The 22,632-nt window shown below is 29.7% G+C and overlaps 1 protein-coding gene across 1 annotated transcript in view; it reads left to right on the plus strand.

Moving 5' to 3' along the window:
• The window catches only part of LOC118200602 (coiled-coil domain-containing protein 73-like), a 71,957-nt gene that overhangs the window by 32,842 nt on the left and 16,483 nt on the right, over positions 1-22,632 (plus strand). Inside the window, exons 4-6 of the mRNA XM_085815256.1 lie at positions 3,666-3,740; positions 14,321-14,495; positions 21,083-21,200. Coding sequence (XP_085671382.1) covers positions 3,666-3,740; positions 14,321-14,495; positions 21,083-21,200 — 368 coding nt within the window. The remainder of the gene's footprint in view (positions 1-3,665; positions 3,741-14,320; positions 14,496-21,082; positions 21,201-22,632) is intronic.

Consider the following 22,632-nt stretch of genomic DNA (forward strand, 5'->3'; position numbering starts at 1 on the left):
GCAGTATGGAAAATTGCTAAATCTCTAAGAAATAGCAGACCAAATCAAACTCATGCAATTCATCACATATGAATCTCCTATCAATCTGAGGACTTGATAGCTAATATAATGGCTAATCTTTCAACCTCACCCGCCTGAGAATAACTCCCAAGAAGAAGAAGAAGTTAATTTTACCATTGACAGTATTAACAGTTATCCTATAACACATTTCATTCCCTTTACTTCACCAAGAGAAGTAAAAGAAATTATTCACAAACTCAAGCCAAAGAAAGCCAAAGGCTATGATCAAATTAACAATGAAGCATTTAAAGCCCTTCTTAGACGTTGCATTACTAACTTAGTCAATATTTTTAATGCCTGCATCCGAAATAATTATTTCCCTCAGCAATGGAAACACTCAATAATTGTCAATATCTTAAAATCAAAGAAAGATCCTAAGCTCGTCACATCCTACAAACCTATCAGTCTTTTACCTTCATTAGGAAAAGTATTTGATAAAATCCTCTGCTCAAGGCTCACTAACCATCTCGAAAGACTAAATTTAATAGATAAACTGCAATTCGGATTCCGCAGTGGACACTGCACGACTCATGAAATTCTCAATTTGGTGGAATTTGTTTCGCAAGCCTTTACTAAGAAAAACGGGGTGGCTGCATGCTATCTCGACTTCGCAAAGGCCTTTGATAGAGTGTGGCATGCAGACCTCCTGCATAAATTGAATAATTTTATGCTTCCAAACATTTTCGTAAAACTCATTAGTTCCTATCTGAAAAACAGGACTTTTCAAGTTCGCTGCGGTGACGCCTTATCTGTCAGAAAAACAATTCATAGCGGGGTCCCGCAAAAGTCCGTTCTTTCCCCCCGGCTCTATAATGTTTATATCAATGATTTCCCGCACCCATTCAACACGAAAATACTCAAATACGCTGACGACACTGTAGTACTGACTGAATCTAGTAATCCCCAGCTTGCTAGAGCAAGCTGAGGATTACTAGCATAAATTACTTAGAAGTAACTTACAAATGCATCTCAATATGATCAATCACTGGTGCAAGACTTGGAAAATTAAGCTCAATGCCTCTAAATGTTGTATTGTGCTCTATCGGAGATAGAAAACAAGACTAAGAGTCAACATTGATATCTACTTAGATAGAACTCTAATCTTTGTAGCTAATTCCTATAAATATTTAGGTGTTTACATAGATAAGTCTCTCAACTTCAAAAATCATATTTCTCACATCTTAAACAAAGCAAATGCAGCCTAGATAGCAATTTATCCTATTATCGGCAAAAAAATCAAAGCTCAGTCTAAAAATAATGAAAATGCTTTACATATCTCTAATTCGACCGATCATGTTTTATGCAGTGCCGGCCTGGGCAATCGCCAATAAAACTAAGCGCAAAAAACTGGATATACTTCAAAATAAAATTCTACGTAGCATTGTGAATGCACCTTGGTACGTGAGAAACTCTATAATTCATAACGACCTGGATATTCCATCTGTGCATAACTTTATACTCATGACAGCTCAATCTTTGCCTAGTGCACTTTATAATGCGATCTACTGGCGAAACCTCTTTAGTAGTTAATGACCAGAAAAAAGTAAGTCAAGTTTATCCAGAGCGTGTTTTCGCTAGCCAGCATTGTTGTTTCGCTGTTACGCTAGTAAGTCTCTTGGCAATATCGGAATTAGCATTCCACTTGTTAGGTTTTTGGGAGTCCACCTGTTAGGCGTAACTTACGTGCTATCTAGCACTACTTATTTTAGTTTTGAAGTGAATCATATTCTACGTTTTTGGTTTCACCGCAAGTTTGATAGTGACTTTGTAATGCACGTAACGTATTCGTACTGTGTAACGTATTCGTATAAATACATAATTTAAAAAGAAGTAGAAATTTTAAAAATAAAAGAATATATATATATGTAATAATAAAATTCCATAGTCAAGAATACACTTAAAATTCTAACTGCATGTTCTTTTCATTTTTAATGGCGACGGTCTGTTATTTGAAAGTACATGGAATTAAATCCACAGCCCCGTAGTCAAGTTGTTTTTCCCGCCTTTTCTACACGTGCAGTTATAGAATGTTCTGGAGATATTTAAAGCGAACTGGAATGGCTGACGAGGCTGATGTCATTTCTTGGAAGCTCCGCCTTTCCAGAGGCTATAAAAGGACTCGCAAAGGAATATCGGGGGCTTTTCTTTAATGTAACAATGCAGTAAACTTCATACAAAAAGTTATTAGTAATTCTTTTTTATTTACTCCGGAAATATGATTTTTGTAACTGCTATTTCTCCTGACCAATAATAAATGGATCCTGTTTTCTAAACTTATCGTCTGATAATTTAAGTTACGACTACATCTATATTTCTTCACCAATCTATTTATTCCGGGCAAAAGCTGGTACATCACATATATACAAAAAAGCATAATAAAAGGCTAAAATTTTCAATCCGTCCGTAAATTATTTTATTAATCGACTTTTATAAAACTTTAATTAATTTTCCCCTGATGAGCTCTGAATTGGAGTTTCAGTAAAAGGAAATTAATTTTTATATTTTATAATTTTGTATATTTTCCTTTCACATTTTTATTTTTCAATTTTTTTCTATTATGAAATCTTATTTTAATTTTGATTTGTTTAAATACTGTGTTAAACCTCTTATACACGGTAGCAAATATTAATACTGTTGAGGAACTGCCTTGCTTTGATTGCAGTTTAATATTAACTTTAGATGCTTTAAGTTATATATATATAATTTTATTATATTTATATATTATTTTTAAAATAAATAAGTGTATATATGTAAAATATTAAAAAAGAAATAACGTTGGCTTTACTCTTCGCGAACACGCAACCTTTAATTAACTTTCTGCAATTCAGGATCTTCCCCCTAGACCAGTACCTCCCAGAACATTCGCGCCTATTACATAACCGCTACTATAAACACTGAGTGCGCACCATTTTGCATCAGAAGCTTTCCTCTCTCTGTGTCGTTAGGGTCTACGCTACTGCGCTTCTCGTCTTGGTTTCTTTGTTAGAATAAGTTATGACGCATTAAAGTTAAAATACTCTTATTTAGTAACGAATAAATGATCCACAGTGATAATTGAATTAAAGATATGGAATAAAGATGCACAGTTAAAAGCTAAATCATTTTTGTTGTCTTCATTGGATTTTTCCTTGCCACTCTGCAAAAGTCATGCCTGAACTTTGATGCCAAGCTTCACCACGACTACTAAAATATCACACATATATATAAATATATTTTAAATTATTTTAACTTATTTATATTTTAAATACAATAATATAATTTATATATATAAATTAAATTCTTATTTTCGTATTAATGTTCTACTTTAAGTCTTATTTACTTAAGACGTATCTATGCACTTTTCTCTTCATTGGATCGCTTGCGATGAAGGCTTGTAACAAATGTCCAATTTCTGTTTTTTAAGGACACGGACTTTAAGTTATTTAAACAATAATACCTGATAACAGGTGTTAACAAAATTTTTTAAAAAATTAAATAAAAACTAAAAGTAAAAGAAGAATAATTGCATGGTTTATCGTATTTGTTTTCTAAAACAGAATGCGATACATAATGGATCAACATCCAAAACTTTTTAACTAGAACATAATGCGCTTAACTTTCTACAGGTTAAAAATCAGGTGATAAACAGATCTTACAGTCAAGAACTGCGGCTTCTGAAAGAAGAATTGAGAAATTCAAATGTAAGATAACAGTTTATATTTATAAATCTTTGCTGGTTAATCGCATTAATATCTGTCGCCATTCTTATGATTTTTACCTATAAAGAAAAATATCAGTATTATTAGAGCTATTTGTAAAAGACTGTTTAAACCAAACTATTATTTCCGTCAAATCAAACATATGTTTGTAAAATTTTAATCATATGAAATTATGTTAAAAGTAAATAAAAGACCTATTCTCATACAGATGCTTATGCATATTGATTTTAATTAACGCACAAAAACTAACATTAGTATTAATGGTAAGTTTTTACTAAATTTTTGAATTAATTATATACTTTTAATTTTGTTTAAATCTTTGAAAAATGAATAAAACGGCAAACAGAGCTAATACTTTTAGTTAAAAAATATGCCCTTTACTATTCCTAATATATCGGCAAGCAGTTCGTAACGTTAAAAAGCTTGAAATAAATTAATTGTTGATTTTTTATTTATGTATTTTAAAACTGAAAATCAATATTAGTACTCTTTTTTTTTCATGTAAAGTTTTCAAGACACCTTATGATATAGAATAAATATATGTATAGAATAATAATGGTATAGAATAGATAATGGTATATATATATAGATAAGAATGGTATAGAATGAATATATGTTATGAATTTTTATAAGGTATCAGTGTAAAAATAAATATTTTATGAAATGTAATTTTTTCTGTGAAACTGCTAAAAGCAATCGATTTCCAAGCAATAAAAATATTAGGTGGAGTTACGTGAAAAAGCTAAAATGAAAATACTAAATTAAATCAGTTCTAGAATCATGCCTGTTGCAAAATAATAAGCAAAGAGTAAAAATTCAGATTTGAAAATTAATACGAAGTTAGTGGTAGGAAACAGCCGGTTCAGCGCCAGGAGGCTGTGCGCGGTGCAAGCGCGCAGGCGGAGCGCGGAGCAAGGCCGCACGCGGAGGCACAGCAGATAACAAGAGGGTTTCAGGATTCTTCGTTTAACTGATAAGATGATGTCACACTTTGATAAAAGTTTCTCTTTTATTGATTTTCCGAAGGTTCTCTGCTAATCAATTTTTAGCCTTTGTATTTTTTCTTGGTGTTCCAGCTATTTTAATAAGTATACAATGTTTATTTCCTTAACAGCGCTTATTTCGAATATAATAATTGATACAGAAGACCTTAACTTTAGATGTAAATTTTTAATTTTTCCGTATATTTTAAGCTTTAGTATTTCTTATAGACTCAGAATTTTGCTTTATTTCTTAAATTTTCTGTTTATAATACCAGATTTACTTTCCGTAATTTTAATTATATGACTCATTTTTATTATTAAATTCATTTTACCCAGAGTCTTTTCATACTTGTTAAGCCAACACTTATTTCTTATATTTTATGATTGTAATTCCTAAATAACGCGTTTTTTGTGCATTATATTATTCAAAGTTAGATGTAATTTTAAACTTTTTTCATTCCTTTCAACGTTAGTGATCTTCAGCATATTTTATATTTTAACTTATTTCATGTATTTTCTGATCATATAGATGACCTTTACTTAATTTTAGATGTAAAATTTAGCTTATTTTATGTATTTTAACCTTCATAATATTTAACGTACTATAATTTTTAACTAATCTAACTAGTTAATTTTTCGGATTTGGTTTATGCTATCAACCGGCATTTTCAAGGAAATTCTACTTTCTATCGGTTTACCACGTGCACGATTTTGACTTTCGTTGTTTCTTTCCACGTGGTATTGTATGTTTCAGTATTGTATGTTTCTCTCCTTTTGGAATGTTTTTGTCATATGTTGATGAAAATTGTCTTCATTATTTATTGGTGTTTTTTCATGTTATAAGTAATTCCTTTTTTGGACTTTCGGAATTATATTTCTTTTGTTCACTTATTTCTTGCTTGTACCCTTTTCACAATGTGTCCACTGACAGGAACCGATTTTGTAAGTTACGCACTAAGCGTACGAAATTCTTGAATCATCTACAGTTTCTACTTAAATGCAAACATCAAAATATCATTCCCAAATTTATACATGTGAAATGTAGCCTTAAAGCTCTTCACGTTTCAAAAGTTTTGCATAAATTCAAATTGGCACTTCTTCGTCATATTATAAAGGACACGCGCAAACGTTTATCTAAAATTGAATTTGAATTATATTACCTCCATTTAAAAATTGCAAATTCAACTGAAAATTTTTCCTCATTTGAACATACATCCTGGTCTAGAACCGATACCGTTTGTCAACGGCATAAAAATGTGCTTATTTCTAAATTCCTTAAGCTCACACACCAGTCGGATAGTCCCACCTATCTAGCTGATCTTCTCACTGTAAACGTTAACCCCATCGTTAATATCTCCAATAGGAATCTTTCGGAGGATCAGTTAAAAGTATTAAAATATAATTTCAACTTTTCAAAGACATCTAAACCTTCAATTCCTCAAATCATCGCCCCTATAGAGAAAGCTTTAAATTCTCCAAAATTTCGGAAACGCAGAAGGATGCAATACGCCACCTAATTACTCATAACGTTAATTTTAACAACAAATCTTTGGATTCTAATCTTAGCAAATAGGAAAATGAGATCTTACGTGAAATTCATTCTGATACTAATATCATTATCTCTAAAGCTGATAAGGGCGGCAGATCGTTGTTATGGAAAAACACACATATATTACTGGAGTCTCTACACTGATAAATGAAGGCCCATACTGCTTGATCCCTAAAGACCCTTCAACTTCGGACCTCACGAAAGTTAAAAGTGCTATTAAAATCTTCCCACATTCTGCCAACTCAGTTGAAGAAATCACTTATTCCACCTACTACTAATTGCGCTAGGCTTTATGCTCTTCCAAAAGTCCACAAAACCGGTATTCCTTTTCGACCAATTGTTTCCAACATAGGTACTGCTTCATATCCTTTGGCCAAATATTTAGTTTCCAGATTTTCTCCTCTACTTGCTAACAATATTCGCACTGTAAAAAATTCTGTTGAAGTCATTGATAAACTTAAAAATATTTCTCCACTTCGTTCCATTATGGTTTCATTTGATGTCAAATCACTGTTTACTAATGTTCTGGTCGAAGGAGCACTAAATTATCTTGAAACTAGGCTTCGGGAATTTCACTTCACACATACTGAAATTAATGAGTTAGTTTCGCTTACTAAAGTCTCTCTAAGTCAAACCCACTTTGTTTTCCAAAATGCATATTTTCGTCAAGTTGAAGGATTGGCTATGGGTAATGTGTGAAGTGAAATTCCCGAAGTCTAGTTTCAAGACAATTTAGTGCTCCTTCGACCGGAACATTAGTAAACAGAGATTTGACATCAAATGAAACCATAATGGAACGAAGTGGAGAAATATTTTTAAGTTTATCAATGACTTCAACAGAATTTTTTACAGTGTGAATATTGTTAGCGAGTAGAGGAGAAAATCTGGAAACTCAATGTTTGGCCAAAGGATATGAAGCTGTACCTATGTTGGATACAATTGGTCGAAAAGGAATACCGGTTTTGTGGACTTTTGGAAGAGCATAAAGCCTAGCGCAATTAGTAGTAGGTGGAATAAGTGATTTCTTCAACTGAGTTGGCAGAATGTGGGAAGATTTTAATAGCACTTTTAACTTTCGTGAGGTCCGAAGTTGAAGGATCTTTAGGGATCGAACAGTATGGGCCTTCATTTATCAGTTTAGAGCAGTAATATATGTGTGTTTGTCCATAACAACGATCTGTCCGCCTTTATCAGCTTTAGAGATAATGATATTAGTGTCAGAATGAATTTCACGTAAGATCTCATTTTCCTATTTGCTAAGATGCGAATCCAAAGATTTGTTGTTAAAATTAACGTTATGAGTAATTAGGCGGCGGATTGTATCCTTCTGCATTTCCGAAATTTTGGAGAATTTAAAGGCTTTCTCTATAGGGGCGATGATTTGAGGAATTGAAGGTTTAGATGTCTTTGAAAAGTTGAAATTATATTTTAATACTTTTAACTGATCCTCCGAAAGATTCCTATTGGAGATATTAACGATGGGGTTAACGTTTACAGTGAGAAGATCAGCTAGATAGGTGGGACTATCCGACTGGTGTGTGAGTTTAAGGAATTTAGAGATAAGCACATTTTTATGCCGTTGACAAACGGTATCGGTTCTAGACCAGGATGTATGTTCAAATGAGGAAAAATTTTCACTTGAATTAGCAATTTTTAAATGGAGGTAATATAATTCAAATTCAATTTTAGATAAACGTTTGCGCGTGTCCGTTATAATATGACGAAGAAGTGCCAATTTGAATTTATGCAAAATGTTTTTCCATTTTATCCTTCTGTTAGCCATAAAATTGCACGGATTCTCCAGAAATTCAATTTTCAAGTCGGTTTCTCCCCTATTAATAAAATTCACCCTTCGATTCTAAAAGTTTGCGTTTCTGTCTTGAATTCTTGGGGAATTTATAGTATATCGTGTCAATGTGGTTTAAGATATATTGGCTAAACAAAAAGAGCGTTGAAGTTTCGTATCAAGGAACATGAATCTTATGTCAGAAAAGGCGAAATTAACAAATCTTCAATAGCGTATCATAGTTGGACATTTAACCATAATTTTGACTTTGGGTTTGCAAAAATTATCCAAAAAGCTTCTTCCATAGGTGAATTGGATTTTCTTGAGGCTTTTCTTATTCACAAAGATTTAGCAGGTTTAGTTAATGATTTGAAGTCCAATTCAGTCCTTCATAATGCCTTTAAAATTCTACTATCATAATTCAGTTATTTTTGCCGATAGATGGCGTTACCTCCTTGCGTTTGGTACTACCAGAGGGTATACAAATCCGTTCAGTGGTTGCTTTCCATTATTCGAAGTTCAGATTTTGAGCGTGAAGGTGTAGTTGCCCCTCGCTCCCTATTTTTAACTTCGCTAATTTTTCTTGTCCTTTGTGTTACATGTTTGATCAGATAGCCTGGCTCAGTAAAAGTAGGCGGCCAGTGTAACTCTGATTAAAAATCCGGTTATAACCACGTGCAGTGCTGATAAGGACCACATGTTTCTGAGACTCCTTCCCCCTTTTTTTTTTCTTCTTTCTAGGTATTTTTTTCTTCTGATGAGGAGGGATCTTTAGCTGCCCTCGAAATCGATTGAGTGTTTCAATATACTTACGCTAAATACAAAATTGTTTTTACGATTTTGATAATCTAACTATATTTTTACATTATATACATGACTTTTACTTGATTTCTTTCATACATTTTAGCCTTCATAATTTCTAATATAGTCTTAATTTTAGCATAACTCCTATATTTTCAGATAATATGCCAGAGATTTATTCAATTTTAGATGTAAACTTTAACAAGTTAACAAGTTTAACAAGTTTAGAACAAAAGTTCTACTTTTTAACGTTTGTAGTTTCCAACATGCTCTGAAATTTAACTAATTTCATACGTTTTAACTTTCTTAATTTGAAACATGCTCTTAGGTTTAACTTATTTCCTCTATTTTCTGACCATACATATGAACTTTATTTAATCTTAGAAGTCAAATTTAGCTTGTTTCGTACATTTTAAACCTTCATAATTTCTAAAGTACTCTAATTTTAACACAATTCCTATATTTTCTTACCCTATACCTAACTTTTATTTAATTTTAGATGTACATTTTAATTTCTTTTCTATTTTGTAACGTTTTTAGTTTCCAACATACTCTAAATTTTAACTAATTTTCTATATTTTCGCACCATGTACATAACTTTCATTTAATTTTTGACTACTTTAATACTTTTTAACGCTCGCAATTTGTAACATACGTCTAATTTTAACTTAATTCCTATATTTTCTGATCATATACAGGGTCTTTATTGAATTGCAATGTAATTTATTTGAAGTAAAATTTCGAAGATGAATCGCTTTGTTAACTCTCAGGTTATCAATGCGAGTGAATCGCTTGAAACACATACCACATTAAAGAGGTGTTTTTTCAGTATGTATTCCCATATGCCTATTTAAATCACTTTGTCGAGCAAAAGACATTTCTCATTCTACAGAATGAAAAGATTTCTCTCCGGAATGAATCTTTAAATGTCGAGTTAAGTTCCTTTTTAAAGAGGATATTTTACCACAGGGGGAACATACCTAAGAGAAAACATGAGAAAACTCGTAAGTATTCGAACAGCTTAATTTATATACATATATGTATCTTATACACAAACACTCGTATACCAAAAATGGAATTTATTAGAATACTAATAATATGTACGCATTTTTAGGCTGTAATGGCTGAATTCATCGTAAATCTTAAACGTTAACACCATAATATTTTCATCTTAACCCATTCTTTTCACAAATTTAGTTTCATTAAAAACATCATGTCCCAATAACATAAACATTATACATGTATTAAACCTTAAACACATTAAAATTATATTTCATAAAACATAGTAAAACCTACCTTTTTAGGTATAAATGCATTAGCAGTAGTATCATTGGAGATTGAAGAAACTGAAGTATTATCCATTTTAAACATAAAAATGGAGGCAAGCAAACAACGCACAATCGCAAAATTAGTTTACAAGGCACTGTAACATTAATTTAGGAAGATATGAATTTATATATGCTATAACTACGGATCTTGAAATCCTTTAAATCACCAATCAGATAATATGGCTCAAATCAATACTGTTTAACCAATCAAATGCTTTCCATTTACTAATACATATGGAACATTCTAGAACATTCATTATCATGTGATTTATCCTTCTGTAATTAGCTTATCAGATCTATTTCGATATCATCCTGTTTTCTGGATGACGTCAATCACCATAGCAAAATTACTCAATTAAGGTTAAACAAGCAGACCACTTACTAAGATAATAAACGCATAATTAAGCAAGGAATGGTCTTCCATTTAGAATTAAACATGTCCATGTTATTAATCGCTAAGAAGTCAAACGAAAGTTTAACGCGTTTTATAGCTTTAAACACTGTTTGAAAATAGAAAAGCACTCCAAAATGTTTATACAAAATCACATTACCGCATACAGTCTTCAAAACTTTAACCCATATTCCTGTTAGTAGGTTTATCAACAACAGATTGTTTTAACCAATGAGGAAAGGTATTTTAATTTTTTCATACATTTACCACATTTACCCAGTTCCCTAATTTAAAAAATAAGCAATAATAATAACATTTAAAATAAGAGTAGAAACATCACCATTTCAGAATTTTGGAAGAGATATTTAATAACGAGAGAAATAATATACTGAACTTTATGCAAGATTTTTATCATTTCATACCAAACATTTCACTATTTTGTATATTCTTAGAATATATCTCAATTCTTTTTCAAAGAATCTATACCATTTCACATTAATTAGGGAGTGCCATGCGAGTTTAACAGCAGACGTTTACTGAATGATACTAAAACTTTCAAGAAAAATCAAATATTTTTTCATCTTTCATGAAAATTTCTGAATAATAACGACATGTCATAAGAGTTTGAAGACTTTACATGCTACGAAGCAGCTTCAAAAATATAAAAATATTTTCAAAATCTCAGTTCCTATAGAAAATTTTAAGATATTCTCATATAAAATTATATTACTTCAATCGAACTTGAAAACATGTTAACCAACCAGACTTATCACATGATTTGATACATTTCTGCTATTTTTCCGAAAGGTGGGTCTGTTAAACTACCATTACTAGGATATATGCATATCCTATTAACGATAGTCAACACGCCCACCTTTCGTAGAAATGTGCTATGATGAGTTTATTAAAAATGGCTCTGGGTGGGTTGTGGAGAAAAGTTATTAAATGGGAACTAAATATGGTCAGATATAGAGCCTTTTCTTAAAATAGTTAATTATTCACGTAAAAAATACTAACTTGAAAATAAAAAAGTACACAAATATATATGCATGTATCGAATGATGATATTAAATTGATTAATGTAAATAACTGATGATACATGTATTAAGATAGTGAATGCTGACTTTTATGCAGTCTGAAGCATTACTAAAAATATAATTCATAAAACTTTGAATTATTTTTATGTGATCTACTTGTGAATTTAATAGCATTTAGTAGGTTTTCCACAGTAAAAGGCTAATTCTAAAAGTATTAGTAACTATTAGTAGTAAGAAAACATTAGTATATTCAGGGCACCTAAAATTTAAAACTTAACGGCATGAGTGTATGCAATTGGTAAACTATATTGAGCTAAAAGGTATTACATGTTAAAAATATTGGGAAAGATTTTCGGATGAGGACATGAAATAGTGAATATGTCCTAAAGTTACACGTGAAATTTGGCACTTCATTCCAAGAATTCGGGAATCTATCAAGCTAGCTTAAAAATAATTGGGACTCAAAACTAAACAATGGTAACATCAAAGACTTTAAAAACATGCGTTAAAATATAAAGGCTATTAAAATTATATGAAAATATCTGAATATGCAGAAACTAACAAAGGTTACAAATGCCCGTGAAATTAATAATGAAGTAAAATAGTAGAATCAGTTATGGTAAGACTATTATAAAAAGATAAATTGTAGAGCTGGAAATTTAAAATTGTACGATAAAATATAGACTAAGCAAGAGTTATTGAACAAACTGGATGTAAATACGTAGTAGTTAATTCTTATAAAATAAAATGCTTAATTCAAAATATCTCGGTTCTATGCATGTTTAAGAAGTTTAAACATGTAAAATTATGTGAAAAAATATGTAAAATTAAGTAAAAGGGTAAAATAAATATGTATTATAAACAGGAAATATGATAAATACGTTAAAATTAAGGGTACAAGGGAAACAAAAGGCAAAAAAAAAAAAAAATGTTAGAAAATTACATCTAAAATTTAATACAATTCATGCAAATAGTGTGAAAATAAAATAAACCTTAAAGTACGTTGAAAATTGCGAAAGTTAAATTGCATGAAATAAATTAAAATTACATTTGCATTCAATAAAGACCCTGTATATGATCAGAAAATATAGGAATTAAGTTAAAATTAGGAGTGTGTTACAAATTGCAAAGGTTAAAACGTATTAAAGTAATTAAAAATTAAATGAAACTTATCTACATAGTGTGAAAATATAGAAAATTAGTTAAAATTCAGAGTATGTTGGAAACTAAAAACGTTAAAAAGTAGAAAAGAAGTTAAAATTTACATCCAAAATTGAATTTAATGGGTCTGGAATATTATCTGAAAATATAGGAATTATGCTAAAATTAAGACTATATTAGAAATTATGAAGGCTAAAATGTATGAAAGAAATCAAGTAAAAGTCATGTGTATAGTATAAAAATATAGTTAGATTAGTTAAAAATTATAGTACATTAAATATTATGAAAGTTAAAATGTATAAAATAAGCTAAATTTTACTTCTAAAATTAAGTAAAGGTCATCTATATGATCAGAAAATACATGAAATAAGTTAAAATATAAAATATGTTGAAGATCACTAACGTTGGAAAGAACGAAAAAAGTTTAAAATTACATCTAACTTTGAATAATATACTAATGCACAAAAATGCGTGATTTAGAATCACAGTCGTAAAATATAAGAAATAAGTATTGGCTTAACAAGTATGAAAAGACTCTGAGTAAAATGAATTTAATTATAAAAATGAGTCATGTTATTAAAACTACGGAAAGTAAATCTGGTATTATGAACAGAAAATTTAAGAAATAAAGCAAAATTCTGAGTCTATAAGAAATACTAAAGCTTAAAATATAGGGAAAATTAAAAATTTACATCTAAAGTTAAGGTCTTCTGTATCAATTATTATATTCGAAACTAAGCGCTGTTAAGGAAATAAGCATTGTATACTTATTAAAATAGCTGGAACACGAAGAAAAAATACAAAGGCTAAAAATTTATTAGCAGAGAACCTTTGGAAAATCAAAAAAAGATAATCTCTTATCAAAGTGTGACATCATCTTATCAGTTAAATGAAGAATCCTGAAACCCTCCTTGTTATCTGCTGTGCCCCCGCGTGCGGCCTTGCTCCGTGCTCCGCCTGCGCGCTTGCACCGCGCACAGCCTGCTGGCGCTGAACCGTCTGTTTTCTACTACTGAAGTTACAATTGTGATTTTATCACACCTATAGTTTAATATTGTTTAATATTTTAGTACTATTTAATATATATCACTATTTTAATGTTGCAATTTAATATTACTGTTTATAACTTAATATAAATTATTAACAGAAAAAAACTAAGTTGCTTGGAATATTGCCCAGTTTTAAAGGACTTAAAAGTAACACATAACAGGCTTTTTAGAATTCCGAATAGCAAACGCTTAACAAAAACTTCAGGTAATCGCCCTAACGTTTGGTCATTTTCGCATTTTAGGTTCATTCGCGTTTCAATAAAATTACCCGTTGTTGCAATTTCTTATTTAAGTGATACATTATTTATTTTATTGGAATTTGAGAATATCTTAATCCGCGCTTTAAATTTTAATCTTTTTTGAGTCCAGTGCACTTCAAGAGGAATTTGTTCCTTTATTATTTTGTAAAATAGAACAAAAGTTCAACTTTTAAGTTTTGCTGTGAATTAAATTTTCATTTTGATAATGGTTTTTTAGTCAGAAAAGCTTAATCTACAAAGAAAGGTTCAAGAATTAGAAGGAAAGTTGAAACTTCATACAAATTTTCAAGAGAATATAGTTAATCAAGTTGCAGAGGTTCGTAAAAGTGTACGAGGGTTGACAGAGGAAAGTAAAGAACTAGTTGCATCACAAAAGAATGTTCTTGAAAATGGTTAGTATATACGTTATAAATTCTTATGTCAGCTCTGAATAGGGTGCAGTTATACTATAAAGTGAATTACTCAAAAAACATTCAAGAGGGACATAACGAAAAATATGATTAAAAATTTTACATTCTCTGTGTACATACAAAGCAAATCAAAATGTCAATAATGAAAAATGTTATTTATGTTAAACCTAACTAAAGAATATTCTGTTACTATACAAAGCTATCAGTATATTCAGTATAAATAAATATTCACTTACCTATGAATTCTTATAAGTGTAAAAATAAATATTTTATGAAATGTAATTTTTTCTGTGAAACTGCTTACTTAGAGCAATCAATTTCCAAGCAATAAAAATATTAGGTGGAGTTACGTGAAAAAGCTAAAATGAAAATACTAAGGGAAATCAGTTATAGAATTATGCTTGTTGCAAAATAATAAGCAAAGAGTAAAAATTCAGATTTGAAAATTAATACGAAGTTACATTTATGATTTTATCACACGTGTAGTTTAATATTGTTTAATATTTTAGTATTACTTAATATATATATCTCTATTTTAATGCTGCAATTTAATATTACGGTTTATAACTTAATATAAATTATTAAAAGAAAAAACTAAATTGCTTGGAATATTGTCCAGTTTTAAAGGACTTAAAAGTAACAGATAACAGGCTTTTTAAAATTCCGAATAACAAACGCTTAACAAAAACATCAAATGGTAAAGAGACTTACCTAAGTCTCTTTAACATTTGATGCCAATGTGAACAAATAGTAGATATGGTAATGTGTAAAACGAAGGGGATAAAAAGTAATGACATTTAATATGCAGCATACTAATTATTAGAATTTAACTCATTAATTAAATTAAAGCAAGAAAAATCAGACAAATCAGTCCAAGAACTATATTACTAATCTAAAAGTGATGTCTTGGCCATAACGTATCACTATTATCTTCCAGTAGTTAGATTAGGGTTGAATTTAACATACAAATAAATTATCCATTAAATGAATAACAAGAATATTTGCATAAATTAGTCTATCATTTTAAACTTGAGAAATATTACTTCCTATACAGATATAGTATTATACTAATCGAAAAAAGGCATTCTCATAGAGTCTATGGTATTCTTTGATAATATACAATTTTGACTCTACGTCGAAGACGAAGTAGCGAATTCGCGCTGTATTTTTAAGATTACATACTGCAGAAGAAAGTTTTAAATAGCATTTTTATTTAAATTAAATTAAAACAGATGCACGCACTTCGTGCTCACAAATCACCACCACTTGTGGCTACTTAAATTAACAGAAAATAAGAATGTAAATGCACATTAAATTTTGAGATAATTAACGACTGCCTCCTTATTTTAACTAATGCTAAATTGACTCCCCACAATAAAGTCGAGCCGGAAAATATTAGTATAAACTGAAAGGTGTCGAACACCAAACTAGACAGCTAATTTCGAACTCGGAACGCATAAACATCGAAACTAAGTCAGCTACACCTTTTTTGAACTCTTTGACGCGCAGCTTCAACATTGCTTCTGAAACACGTTAAAATGTGAATGCTATGTCATAACAAATTTACATTACGGCAGGAAACTTAAATCTGGAAGGAAAGAAAAGTAAACTAAAAATAATTGGTTAGAATAAAATAAATCCTTACATCCTTAGGCTATTGAATAAAACACTATCGATTTCGATCAATCATTAATCTAAATTCCTTTTCAGCTGCGATTTTGGCCAAAACTGTTTTGTTTCTGAAGAATAAAGACATGTGTCCGATCCAGTGGCACAGCTAGGAGAAGAATGGCATTCGTTCCCGGTGCAGCAACCAAGGGGCATTCTCTTTCCCTTTCCCATTGCATTTTCGCAAACAGGAAGGACGCAAAATTGATAGCTTTATTCAAAATTTACTCCAATATAAGAATGATTTTTTTTTGATTAATTTTCAATTCTGGAACGGGGCGTCCATCTTCCAATTAGAATATACAGGGTAGTTTGGCTACGGGCTTTATTTTTTTAAATGTTGATCCTAGGATATATTTTCGATTTCAAATGTTCCCTAAAGGAAGTGCAGACTAATATATTGAGAATAGTTTCAACACTAGAAGTACAATGGAAAATATATTTTTTTAAAATTGTATATGTCCAAGTCCTTAATTAGAGAGATCTTTGATAAGTTAAATGGAAAACGTTCCAAAACTTTACATGTAATGTCTTGAAGATATAATAAGATGAATTTACTGACTTAAATAACTTTTTCATGCAAATGTTAGTTCGAAATTAAGTATTTCCTTGAAAATTTCCCTAAATTTTGGGAAATAGCTGCAAAACGAAAGTGGCATATTTGTTCCCCTTTTGAGTAAAACATCATTTGTTAGTAACATTTCAGAATTAATGCTTCGAGAAATCATTAGTTGTTTACTTCATTGATTTTCGCATGTGAAAGTGCAGAACATTTTAGTTTTAATTTATTAAAGCGTAATAAACAATTTTCTAGCAGGACCGTTTCCTCAGTTATAGAATAAGTGATATAAGAATTAGTGTCATGTAGAAAGTTAAGATAAAAGAATCATTTCTTGTATTTTCAAAACTGTTATAACTCCAATGCTGAAACTGTCTTTTATCTCTTCAAAATTACTAAAATTTGAACATATTCACAAAGGATAGAACTAGACTACAGGGCTCAGCGAGATCCCATAACTTAATCCCCCTTCGAAGGTAGTGGCAGCAAATAAATACAATTTAAGCCACCTGAACCAGCAATAAGCAAAAAGCACCTACGACAGAAGTGGCGGTTAAAGCCTAACTTTCTCTAACCCCTACCGAAACTCGGCTTTTAAATACTTTCTTACAATGTAGAAATTTGCATTCCTTCCCGTGCGCTACAACATTTACCTATTCTGGCACTGACAATTAGGGACATGAAGGCTTATAGAAAAGTCTGAAATTTAAATTTTAGTTGAAATAAATATAAGTCCCTACAACTTGATTTTGATAAAGTTCTCGAGTTGAATATGCTCTTAGAATAAAACGTTAATGAAACAAGAAAATTTTGCAATAAGGCTTTCAGCCAAATTTTACGAGCAAACTGCAAAACATCAACAATATCTCATTTTTTCTTTAACGCACTTCCAGTTCGTAAGAATGATTTTATTCTAATTGCCATCTGCAGTAGAACGTAGCTTACTTTTTTCTCAAGTTGACTGACGGTACTCTTCCTTTCTTTAAATATATTGATTTAAAATATAACTTAACTCGCTATGAAAAAATTAATATTAAAATTTTATATTACAGTGTAGCATTTCTAAGAAGAGTTAACGTTTAAAATTAAAAAAAAAAATTAAACAATTTAAAAATGTTTGCTCTATAAAACATACAAGTGTTCCGCTTCTCTTTTAAATTAAAGTAATACCTGATTGAGCTAACTCAGAAAATTAAATTAAATAAAAATGAAATTCCACTAAAGAAAGGATTTAAATTTTCAAAGATCTGGAGCTGTTTGCTTTCGTATGCCTTTTCTTTTCGCTTTTTTTGGCTTGCAAAATAGTACAAATAGAAAAAAAAATTCTTAATATTCGAACAAAATTAAGAAAGATATATATATTAGAAAGGATTGTAATTTATGTAGAAACTCTTTAGTTTTAAATTAATATAACATTTATTGAAACATCTTATTAAAAAATAAAATAAATTTGGCTTAAAATTAATTTTTGAAATAGTTTACTTCTTTGTACTAATGAAAGAAGCATTTTTATAACAGAGAAGGATAAATGAATGACCTTAGGTGTCGTTGATTTGCAACAACTATCTTTATTTGCTGTGAGCAAAAAGATATATATATATATATATATATATATATATATATATGAGAACTAAGATGTTATTGGGATTTCCTCTAGGTACGAATACTTCCATCTGCAATTGCTATAATAATTTAATATTTGATGCACTTCATGTATGAAGTGAAGAAACTTACTGCATTAAAGATGTTAGTTGTCACGTAGATTTTATATTTTGTTATTCTTGAGAGAAAAATTCTTAACTTTAATTACATAGTGCAATGGGAGCAATCTGAGCGTTTCTTCTTGATCACATTTGTTACTCTTCTGCTTCTTTATAACAATTTCGATGAAAGAAAAAACAGTATGCACCAAGCCAGTTGACAACAAAGAAGCGAGAGAGAAAATGTGACGTATCCAAGATGAAAGATTGTTCAGAATGGTTTAATCTAGTTTTACAGCTATTGACTAATTTTGTATTTTCGTTCTCAAATTTTAAATTGTTATTGGATGAAACATCATGTAAGTGCCTGTATCATTAACTCTACTTAAAAATCGCATTCTATGAATAGCAATTCATTTCTAAATGACGCAGTTTAGTGTTTTATTAAAAACAGTTGCTATTTTTAGTATAGCAAAGAGAATTAACCAAATTAAAATAAAGAGTTAATTGGTTATTGAATTAAAAATTAAAAATTAGAACTTTGAACATATTTATATATTAATATAATGAAAACAAATACTATTACAGTGACTTACTAAAATAACTCTTTAATAAATGTTTAAGTTATTTTAGTAAGTCACTGACAGTCCTGGAAAGGTAATAAATTAAGATAAATGAAAGCAAATTGTAAATCTACGGGAATTAATAAATTAAAGTTATTAGTCAAATTTAATATATATTTGTAAATAAACAAAATTACTGTACCACATTAATTACTAAAACAGTGACTCAGTAATCTCTTAAACACACATACACCCAAAAAAGGAATACTAAAAATATATTTATATATAAAAATACTTATTTGTCACTATTTTTCGGGAAATAGCTAACGCTTTCTCTCGCAATATCAGAGTTTCGGGAAAATTCGATGCTGAAATATTGGCATAGCTTCAAAACATAATTCTTCGCATTTTTTGTAATTTTGAAAGGTCGAACCGCGTGGAATTTTTATTTGTGTTGAAATGAGATTTTGAATAAGATTTTCATACAAGTTCATTTTGAAATATTTGCGTTGAAAAGTTTCCTTAGGCAACATAGATGAAACAGAAAGAACGATAAATATTTGATAACGTAAACATAGTTTCAAATTTCCTATCTGCAAAACAATAGTAATTTTTCAGTGAGATAAAGACCATATGTATTTTTAAAAATATTTTCATCAAACTGAAATTAAGGACTTTTATTGGAAGAGATTTTGACATCCTGTTATTGACTTCACCAGCAAGATAAACGTCATTTTGTGAAGAATTAAAGTGTGTTTTGAAATCATATTCTTTTTTGTGGGGGCATTATATGAGTAAAATTTAGAATTAAAAATTCTCAGAAAAGTATTTCTTCATCTCTAATCAAGAAACTTTTGAGGATGTTCTTTTTCAATTGCGAGAAAACTGTGAACATTACAGCTTCAAATGTATCGAATTGAACAAAAATTTAGACTCGACGATAAAGCACACTAGGGATATGTTTCTAAGAGAAAGTATGCCTTGGTGAAGGTTATTCGAAGAAAACTGCCTCATAATCAAGTTGCATATGAGAGAAAACATGAAAGCTCTAATGCAGCCGCTTTTGATCGAACTACCAATGTTCAAGACCCTTATCCACTCGACCACTGATAAGCGCAAATAAGAAAATTTTAAAAGGTGACACCTAAAATCGGTAGAATGCTATTGCACACAAGCTTGAAAGATAACAGAATAATCATGTGTTTTTCTGATGAATCCATCTATTCTGTATTTAGGAATACATTTTTACGACTGATAAATATATTTTAGAATCTGTGCCCCAATGGAGATCGACTAAAATGCTCATATTTTTAATATTATTCAGTTGCATAAAAGTTTAAATTTTGCATCTATTTATAAATTGTTGGCTATAGTCATTATCCGTCTATAATTTAAGCTTTAATTTTCCAGTTTATCTTTAGTGATATTTCCGTAAATGTTTAGAGAAAAACGAATGGTATATTGTTAGAATTTATTGGTCATATAATATTTCACTATTGTACCAGTTTCTTCTTTTATAGCGAACGAAACAAAGGTTTTAACGAAATAAATAATAGATAAATAGACATTTATTTAGTATTCCATAGTTGCCAGACAAAATTGTATAACATGTATCTAAGCATTGTGACCAAATTATTAACAGAAGTTTTGAACTAAACGATTAACTCAGTTTAAGAAATTTTGCTATTTAAACTTATTTATTGATAACAAATTTTGTTTCTGTATTATTTCAAATATAAGATATTCAAATATAATATATTTCACTAAGAGTTTTTAAAATTTATTTGTAATGCTTCTTAATTCCTCAATATTTTTAAAATTCAAATTTGTTTAGAATTCTGTAACGGATTTCAAATTTAGAGATACTGAAATAACAAGTACTTCTGATCATTTATTTATTGCTAATCATGATCATGATTTATTGCTAATTCTTCAAAATATTTTAAACTAAATTTACAATTGCTCATTTTTAATTTCTGCTGTTTACTGAAAAGAATATGGTAGTATATGTTTTGAAAAATGATAATAATTCCTTTCAGTTTGCAGTAAGTTTTTGTTTTCTGTCTTTTTCTCCTGTAGTTGCAGAAGCAAAATCGATCATCAAGAGGTTTGATATTTGTAATCAACATCTTCAGCAATTAATTTCTCTTGCCGAAAAGAAAACTGAGACTTTAACACAAAAACTTGTTGAATCGAGGTATATGATGCTATTTATACTTTAACTGTGCAAACATATATTCGGTTTCATTACAAACTTTTGATTTTTTAGGCATATTTTGATTTCGTTATTTAATTTTAAGTATATTAGTATTACTTTTTTTAAGAATACTAATGCAAAAATCCTTATATTCAACAAAGCATGCCACGAGGCTTTCGGAAATAAGTAAATAATTCAGTAATACAAAAAAGATATAATATAACAATAATACATAAAATATCTAGACTTGGAGAGAATGAGGAATATATATATTAATACAAGTATTACTGTCATAAGAATGCTTAATCATAAATAATAAAACTATTACATGTTACTATTAAAAAGAAAATAAATCATGCTACTAATAACACAGTAATAACAATAATAAAATAACATGTAAAAATAGTACTAGTACAAAGGAGCTTTGATACAACAATAATACAATACATGCATCAACGTAAAAATACATAGATAAAATATAATAATAACACAAAAACACATAAATGATAATAATGCAATAATGTAGAAAATAATATTTCTAAAAGTTTAAACAACAAATAGTTGGGCAGAGCAGCAAAAGCTTCAGAGCTTCTGACATTAGTATAAATGTAACTTCCTGATGTTAGTACTGACTCCTGACATTTCCTGACTCCTGACATTAGTATCTTTGTAAAAATTTAATTTCTGAAACATATCGTATATTTTAAATTTGTCCAAATAAAAGAAAGCCAGCTTTTTAATCTATTAGAGGTGATTTAAATTACCAATACCGTTTCCTTTTCTCTTTGGTTTGGATTTATAAGCGTTACAAAAAATATATATATATATTTTTTGCCTCTCACCCTTTTCTAAACGAAAATATATTAATATTAAAACATGAATGCTTCAAAATATTTTAATCAACGCTATGAACAGCTTCATTGAGAAAGGAACATTTTATTTTGTTTAACTGACGTAATTTTTGATTTGGATAATTTTGTATGTTTTTCAGTAATACACAGAATTAAATTAAATTAATAATTTTCTGTATTACAGGGTTACCGTACTATTCGTGTAAATTTTCTGGTAACTTTATTCTCAACGGATATGGAACAATAATTGTGATCCATACTTTGCTTTTATCAACAAGCGCATTTTATTTTAATATTTAATTCCCTTTTCGAAACAGTTTTGTTTTTCTGTATTTATTAATTTCAAAACATAGCAATTAATTGCAAAATAAAATTCTGTGCTTCAAGGGAATTAAACAAATTCATTATTGCTACAGACATTATTATATTTGTCATAATGTCACTTTGGGGCCGAGCGGTAAAGTCGCTGAACACTGGTACTTCGGTCCGAGGTTCGAATCCCGCGAACGGGCTGGCTGCATGGGTGTTTTCGTGGTTTTCCCCATGTGTAACGTGTATACGAGCCAGTTTCCCTTAGAAAG

The sequence above is a fragment of the Stegodyphus dumicola genome, chromosome 4 (genome assembly GCF_044657685.1).
Source record: "Stegodyphus dumicola isolate Sdum_Otavi_A_Nest chromosome 4, ASM4465768v1".
In the NCBI taxonomy this organism is placed as follows: Eukaryota; Metazoa; Arthropoda; class Arachnida; order Araneae; family Eresidae; genus Stegodyphus; species Stegodyphus dumicola.